Raw genomic sequence first — 8713 nt, forward strand, 5'->3', positions numbered from 1 at the left:
TTCAAATATAATATTTTTTTGTAGTTGAGGAAACTGGTATTCAAAAAGGTTAAATCACTTGCCCAAGGAAATGTGGCTAATAAGCTGTGACTTGAACATAAGTCTTTTGATTCCAAGCCCAATAACCTTCCATTATGCCACAATCTTTGCACACTTTCCTCTCTCACCAGACTATAAACCATGCCTTTATATTCCTTTGTATCCTTAAAAGAATTCAAGGCTATATGTAGAGTCATCTGATCAATGCTATCTGTGTGAAAGAATGAAGCAAAATATGTCCAATTTATTTTATAAGAAGATATCAAGGGGGCAGCTGGATAGTTCAGTGGATTGAGAGTCAGGTCTAGAGACAGGAGGTCCTAGGTTCAAATCTGGACCCAGAAAACTTCCCAGCTGTGTGACCCTGGGCAAGTCACTTAACCCCCATTGCCTACTCCTTCCCACTCTTCTGCCTTGGAATCAATACATAGTATTGATTCTAAGACGGAAGGTAAAAAAAAAATAGATACCAACATTACAATTCACTCAGTGTGTTACCTTGGGAAATTTACTTTGTCTTTCTTAGGTCTTTATTTTTCCAACTATAGAAGGTAATGTGTAATTAATCTCCTTTAATTTCATAGGGATATTATGAGGAAATAAGATAAGTGGAAGCATTGAGCTCTGAGTTTTGTTTGCTAAGCAAGGACACTAACTCTCCGTTTGGGCACTCTTCATTAATACTTTTCTCCCTAGATGGAGAGTAAGAATTCTTTGTCCTGCTTATAACATTCCCAGCTAGTCTTAGCCCATTCTACACTTTAGTGCTTCTGACATTCTTGCAAGACCTTGTAATGGTGTTTTTTTAATAGCCATCATAAGCTACTTGCCCCTGCTTCCATCTTCCCTACATCTTTAGATCTCTAAATTGGTAGACAAATTTGTTTTGTTAGACAACTCCTCTCTTTCTTGGAAGAACTGCAATGACACATTATTCAAAGGGTAATAAAAAGAGACATATATGCTACGTCTCAAGGGGCTTTAGCTCATGGACAATGATGACTTGTACAGGAGAAGCAGTATAAAAGATTCCTGAGAACAGACACAGCCAGAAAAGAAGCTGAGTTGGTCAGGTAGCAAAAACAAGAGGTAACAGATGTTTTACCCAAGTGGTAATCTCTGATGCTCAAAGACCAAAGAAAAGTCAGCAGGTCCCTTTATGGGGGATTAATGGGAAAATAAAGGCAAGCAAAACACAGGATAAGAAAGTATGGATTGGCAACTGTATAAGACTTGGCTTCTCTGATCAATACAATGATTCAAGCCAATTCTAAAGGACTTATGATTTAAAAAAATGCTATCCACCTCCAGAGAGAACTGATAGAGAACTCAGGTCCAAATTGAATGATAATTTTCTCACTTTCTTTATTTTTCTTGCCTTTTTGGGAAATGTAGCTAATATAGAAAAATGTTTTATAAATATGATTTCACATATATAATCGATATCACATAGCTTGGCTTCTGAGGGGATGGGGGAGAGAGAGAATTTGGAATTCGGAATTTAAAAATAAACACTAAAAACAAATAAGTAACAAATTGAAGATATTTTAAAAGAAAAGGGAAAAAAAAGACGTGACTGGTGGGGGAGTGCTCAGGCCACAAAAGTTGGACATCCACCAAAGTACCAGTAGTATATACTACTACAAGCAATGTATTTCTTGAATCTCATATTCTTGGGAGCCCCAGGCATGTGGCGCAAGGCTCATTATGGTTGTCCTAATTGTTTTTTAAGAAAAACTTATGGGAATCTCTTCACAAGAGTAAAACCAGTGATGTGCTGGAGCCAGCTCCTACTAGCCTAGGGAACCAACTGACTGCTAAATATTTAGTGTGAGCTTTTATACCACGGAAACAGGCAAATGCTAAAATCAGTGTTTTGGCTGTTTGTTGATTGTCAAGATATCAGAAAGTAATGGAGAAAATGTTAATAATGAGCATAAAAGGGTATAGCATGCACATTTGTTTTTTTTTGAGAGCTAATAGCGAAAACATTTATACCATACATATTTGTATCATTTTAAAAACAACAACAACTTCCTTTCCATCTTGAAATCAGTACTAAGTCTGGGTTCCAAGGCAGAACAAAAACAACAAGGCAACTGGAGTCAAGTGACTTGTTCAGGATCACACAGCTAGAAAGTATCTGGGGACAGATTTGAACCCTTTACCACCTGTCTCTAGGTCTGGTTCTTAATCTACTGAACCACCTTGCTGTCTCTATTTCTATCATATTTATACCATATATATTCACCCTGAGAGAAACTTAGAATCTTCATGAATTCTGAACTTTCCACAACTCCTGATCAAAAGCATTGTACTCGCTGACTATTCTGGGCCAAAAATTAAATTACTTTTAACAGCAATCAGAATTTTAAGAGTTTAAAATTTAAATCACCCCTCACCAATTATTGCTTCCTCTCAAAATCTTATCTCCACGTAGAGCATGGGACTGCCTCCAACTCAAACCTATTTCCTCCTTTTCCTGTTAAAGGTGTAAACTATAAAGCAGAGCCAGTGGCCTCAAACAAATCCATCCCTTGCTCTTCCCTGCCTTGAGTCAAAAACCTATATAAATCATTTGCACTGGCCTTGCTAATGGTTAGTAAAAGAGCACTCAGGACATCAGCTAATGGCCCTGGCAGCTTGCTGCTAATAGCAGGTGTAAAGAGCACTCAATTCTCAATCGAGGAGGCTGCAGATTCAATAATGATCCTGATGGAGCCCAGAGGTACCATTTACTTTATTAAGATAAACAACAACAACAAAAAGTCCCCAAACCACTAAACGGACCTCATCCCCAAAAGGCACAGGTGAGCACACACAGAATGACGGCAGGACGGGGAGGTACCTGTTCATTGAGCTGTATGACCTGGGTTTCTAAGTCTTTCTCTGATTTGGAGGCTGAGCTGCTGCTAGACGGGGTCCTTTTCGCAGATGAGGGACGAGAAGGGGTAGATCCCGGTTTAGAAGCTGGACTAGATTTTGCAGCACCTGGAAACAACATAATTAACCATGAATAACAGCAGCTTAGAAAAAAACAGAACCACACAGAATATCGTCAGGGCATGAAGAAACCTTTGAAATTATCTTGTGTAATTCCTGATAAATGAGGAAACAGAAGTTGCCCAGGAAAATCAAGATGCAAAACTTAGCAGAGAAGAGACTCAAATGCTTGGATCTAAGGCATCATTCAGCCACTACCAAACCATGGTACTGCTCTGACTTTTTAAAAAATATTTTATTTTATTCTTTCTTTAAAAAAAACACTTTATTTTATTTTATTCTTTTTAATACCTTATTTTGTTATTTTATTCTTTTTTAACATGTTATTTTATTTTTAATATCTTTTTATTTTATTCTTTTTAATACGTTTTAAAATTTTTTAAAATAGCTTATTTTATTCTTTTTAAAATACCTTTTAAAATTCTTTTTAATACCTTATTTTATTGTTTTAATACCTTATTTTATTCCTTTTAATACTTTATTTTATTATTTTTAATACTTTTTTATTCTTTTTAAAAATACCTTTTTTATTCTTCTTTTAATACCTTGTTTTATTCTTTTAAAAAATAACCTTTACTTTCTGTCTTGGAATTGATAGTAATTGATTAGTTCTAAAACAGGAGAGCTTTCGGAACTGGGAAATTGGGGTTAAGAGACTTGCCCAGGGTCATAACAAGGAAGTGATTGAGGCCACATTTGAATCTAGGTCTTCCCAACTGTAAGTGTGATGCTCTATCCACTCTGCTACCTTGCTCCCCTTCAAGATTAAAAAAAAAAATAATGAAAGAATTATGTTAACAGCGAATGCTAGTGGCATTCTGGGCAACTCCCTCCCTTTTGCATCTTTAAGAAATAAGCTTTTGTGGATTTTGTGTTAAGACCTGCTGCTCCAGCAAGTTGCATAATTGTCCTGGTTCCCTTTCCTAAGACAGAAAATAGAATAACAGTCACTTTTGCCTTAAGTGAAATAGTAAGAGATTTAGAAGGTCCAAGTTCTAGGGAAGAAAGGTAAATCCAAGATTTTGTGTTTAAAGAGACAGAATCTCTTTTAATTAATCTGATTTTAATATAGCTAAAAGGGACCTTGTCAAAATTGTTATCAATGGCAAAACTTTAAAAAGTGAAACAATGCACGAAGAGAGACTAAATAAGACTTCCAAAAGGATTCTCAGCAGCTCTAGCTGTGCCTGTGAACAAGCCAGTGGACTTGAAAGTCAGTGTGCCAAAGGTGAGAGAGTGCTAGCTCAGAGGTGGGAAGCTTTAGGTTTGAAACCCTGTTGCTGAAAACTTGTTCACTCTGTGAGCATGGTCAAGTTCAATTTCTCTCTCTGACTCTGTTTCCTCATCTGTAAAATGGAGATTAATACCTGTGGTACCTACTTCACTGGATACTTGTAAGGAAAAAAAAAGAGATAATCATGTCTGTAGAGTGCATGGCCAACTTTGAAGTGACATATAAATGCCAGTTATTTTTATTATTATCATTGCCGAATGCAGTGGAAAGTTTGCACAATTCTATTTAGAGATTCTAGCATATAGGAAAAATCAGTTTAGTCTTTACTTTACAGACACTTGCTGGTCAGTCAACAAGCATGTTTTAAGTATTTATTGTGTGCCAGGTACAGCTAAGCAAAGAAGAAAGACAAAAAAATCCACGATCCCTGCCTTCAGTGAGCTCACATTCTCATGGAGATATAAACATATAAACAACCATGTAGGTACAAGGTACACAGAATAAATGGAAATTAATCTCAGAGGGAAGGTATTGGCAGTGGAGGAAGAGAAAGAAGGGGATAGGAATGGCCCTTTGCAAATGGAATTGATTATATTCTGAAAGAAATGATATGAAAAACGATAGCTTCTCAGGTAAACTTGCAAATGCCTTTTCAATCTATAAAGTACTAGAACTATCAGTATTAATAATATTATATATTCAGAACAACTAGATGTCTCGGTGCCTTAGAACCCATACTTAGTATAGATTCTGAGATAGAAGGTAAGCTCTTTAAAAATGATAAAGATATTATGGAACCTAAAGACCATTTAAGAACAGTTCTATAGAAAAATGCATTTGAGATTCCAGTGTAGGATTCTAGGAACATATCTAATGTCACTATGTCCCAGTACCAGGAAGAAGAGATTTCCTTCCTTCCCTTCAAACTACTGGAGCTAATCCAAAGCCAACTAATTAGAGGGTCTTGACAGATGGGAGCTCTAGCTGCAGAGGTCGGGATTAGGAGGAATAAGGAGCTGTTCTCTGAGCAACTCCAGTGCCAAGAGATGAGGAAAAGAAAAGTGAGACAGAGTCATTTTTAGTGGCAAAGGGGAGAGGGAGGAGTAGTGAGAATGGCAGAGAAGGATCTATTCTGCTCTAAGGAATCAAGGATTAAGGGCAGGGGCTCTGGACAAAGGGAACGGGCACATGGCTAGAAGTGGGGGCTCCTTCTGGGAGATGTTTTGTTCAAAGGAGAAAGGATTAGTCCTGGTGGAGGCAATGAGAGGACAGGGGCAGTAGTAGGGAAATAAAATCCTGCCTTAGAGCTAGTCATTTGTAGATATAGGACATTCATCTGTCTGGAATTTGTAGACTAAGTATTGCTTATGGGAAAAAAGTTTATTTTCATCTGATGTCAAATAAGGGAATTAAACTTTTTTCTTTTTCATCTCCTTACTGAAGGTTAGCTCTATTCACAAATTTATATAGGCTGGAAGGCTAATTTGCCCCAGTGAAGATGTGAATAAAAATGATGACAAAGGATGGTATGTGAATGTGGTAGAATTCCATTGATTTCCTGTTTCCCTGAATGTGCCTTCTTCTCCCACTTGCAAGATTTTATTCATGCTGTTCTTTCTTTCTAGAAAATGGTCTCCTTCCCTATTTTTACCAGTTGTACTCCAGATCATCTACAAAGTACTATCTCTGCATTGAATCCTTCCTTTATCCTCTGTCAGTCCGAAGCAACCTCTTTTCTGAACTCTTTCAAAATACTATGTATCACTTAAGGTAGCTGTCTTGTTCTATCTTGTCATTATGGTTATTTTGGATCTTTTATTCCCTCCCCCCCAAAAAGGCTACAAGGTCCTCCAGGACAGTTAGCCTGGTGTTTTGTAACCTTTCCAGAGTCTAGCAGAGTTCTCTGTACATAGTAGGCACTTGAGAAATATTTTTTGCTTGCTATATGAATCCATGCCTAAATCTGGTACATCTTCACAGCCCAGTTTGATCGCTTAAATCTGACTGATTCATCAGTGTTGGTGAGGAGACTGTTGGAAATATTTGTGTCTGATAAACAGCAAAAACCACTGGCTGCAGAACTATATGGAGGGGCTAGGAAGTGGAGGATCAAATTTATAAAAAGCCTCAGTAATGGGAGGGCTACTTCCTGACATCCTTCTTCTAAATGACAACAGAGTAATGCAAAGAGGCCGGGGACCACTCAGCATCAGCTACCCTCTGAAGAAATGCTTTTAGCCATTTATTTAGTCCTAAAAGTGAAAGATCAAGACAATTCTGTCCTTTTTATCAGTGATCTATTTTCACATAAAGAAAGCTCTTATTGATTTTAGAGATAAAGGATACAGACAACCAATGGTGTCTGGTAGATACCTAAAAAAGCATGAAAGAAAAAAATCACATGTAGTTGGGTTTGTTGCCCAACTCCTGCAGCCCCTGTAAGGTTACATATTCCATCATACTCTTCCTCTGTGCAATCAAACTTGTAGAAATTTTTTTCCCCAAGCATTACTTATAGTGTATCGAAATGATATTACAAAACTGGTCAGTTATAGTGAACTAAGAAACAGTTTCTTGGGGCAAAAAGACACTTGAGAGGGGTTGATTGATTGACTTGTGATGGTCAGAACCACTGACTCTCATAGTTACCATGAACATAGCCTTAAAATAGCAAGGTAAGTTTTGGCCAAGTATGTCCAATCCTCAATGCTGGTAGTTCCAAAGCACTCAATGCACTGTATGTTTGGTATGATGCATTTTTATCAACCTTTTATATAGCAATGTGCATCAAAATATTTTCACTGAGTAGAACAAAACAGATAAAGGAAAGGAACAAAAAGCTATATATAACTTCAAGGAATAATACTGTTACTATTTTCCAACTAGAGAAAGCTGGGGTTCAATGGTAAAAGAACACTGGGCTGGGAGTCAAGAAGCCCTGAGTTTGAATTCAGCCTCAGATATTTCCTAGTTGTGTGAAATTGGGCAAGTCACTTATCCCTATTTGCCTGACAAAAGGACACACCAGATTAGGAAATGACAGACCACTCCAGTATCCTTGCCAAGAAATCCCAAAGACAGTTATGGTCCATGAGGTCACAGAAAATCAGACCATTGAAAAACAACACTTCCCTAATATGTACAGTTGTCCCTGGCTGTATCGCAGGACCAACCACAGTGCTGCGTTCTGTATCCTGGGCGCTGATTGGCTCAGTGTTTATAAGAGTGTGGGAACGGTTAATAAGAGTGTGGAAAAGATTTATAGGAGAGTCGGAAGGGTTTATAAAGCCTTAAAATATTTATAAATAATAAAATAAATACAACGCCGCTACTTTGTGGATTTTGACCTATTGTGGGGGTCTCTGGAATGTAACTCCTGTGATAGGTGAGGGATCACTGTATTAGTATGATACAAGCATGAAATAGCACCAGATCCTAATTAACCGACACTACAGGTTTGGTAGATGAGAAGGTGGAGACAGAGAAATGCTTTTTGAAATGGTTTCATAATATTAATAGAACATAGTACAATTAAAATCCCTTTACGTTACTGAGGTGGTTGGGTGGTACAATAGATAGAGACATGAGGCTGGAGTCAAAAAGACCTGAATTCAAGTCTGGTCTCAGACATTTTTACTAAAAGTATAATCCTGGGTGTAAAAATATAGGTATATATCTATATATATTTTTCAATTGGGTAAGTCACTTAGATTCTTTTTGTTTTGGTTTCCTCAATAAACAGGCATACATGTAAAATGGGCAGATTTTAATAAATAAAATGATTCAGATCAATATAAAATGGGAACAATAATAGCACCTACCTTGCAGGATTGTTATGAGGATCAAATAAGGTAATATTTGTAAAGTGCTTATTACCATAGTACCTGCTATAATATTAGGAGGTGCTATATAAATGCTGATTTGATTCCCTTCTTCTATTTGTCTTATAAGATCTTAAACAAAGATGGCATTTTCAGTTTGGATGAAGCAGTTTTGACAGAACCCAAGCAATGATGGAATAAAAGGTTGCTAGGAAAAAAAATCTCAAAGGTGGCACTTTGCAAAAGACAGAGACTCTCTCTCTCTCTCTCTCTCTCTCTCTCTCTCTCTCTCTCTCTCTCTCTCTCTCTCTCTCTCTCTCTCTCTCTCTCTCTCCTTCCCTCCCTCCCTCCCTCCCTCTTTTCCTCCTTCCCTCCCTTCTTCCTTCTATCTCATTCAGAAAGAATATTCACTTTTTAAGAAAAGAATAAATCTGATGACAATAAATAAAAAGAACAGTACTGGGAAAAATCTGTGCATCTACTCCAAAGGTTTTAAGGCTTTAATGGAAAATGTACTCTGTGGCTCAGAGTAAAGGTACATTTTTAAGAGGAGACTAAACTCTCAAATTTTCATAAGCTGTGATCTGATATGAAAATAATTTCCCTGGAGAGATGT

General features: G+C 37.2%; 1 protein-coding gene across 3 annotated transcripts in view; it reads right to left on the minus strand.

Moving 5' to 3' along the window:
* Positions 1–8713, minus strand: part of MAPRE2 (microtubule associated protein RP/EB family member 2) — a 145671-nt gene that overhangs the window by 21120 nt on the left and 115838 nt on the right. For all 3 annotated transcript variants that reach the window (XM_044666402.1, XM_044666407.1, XM_044666394.1), the window contains one exon: positions 2888–3030. In XM_044666402.1, coding sequence (XP_044522337.1) covers positions 2888–3030 — 143 coding nt within the window. The remainder of the gene's footprint in view (positions 1–2887; positions 3031–8713) is intronic.

This window comes from Gracilinanus agilis, chromosome 1 (genome assembly GCF_016433145.1).
Source record: "Gracilinanus agilis isolate LMUSP501 chromosome 1, AgileGrace, whole genome shotgun sequence".
NCBI lineage: Eukaryota > Metazoa > Chordata > Mammalia > Didelphimorphia > Didelphidae > Gracilinanus > Gracilinanus agilis.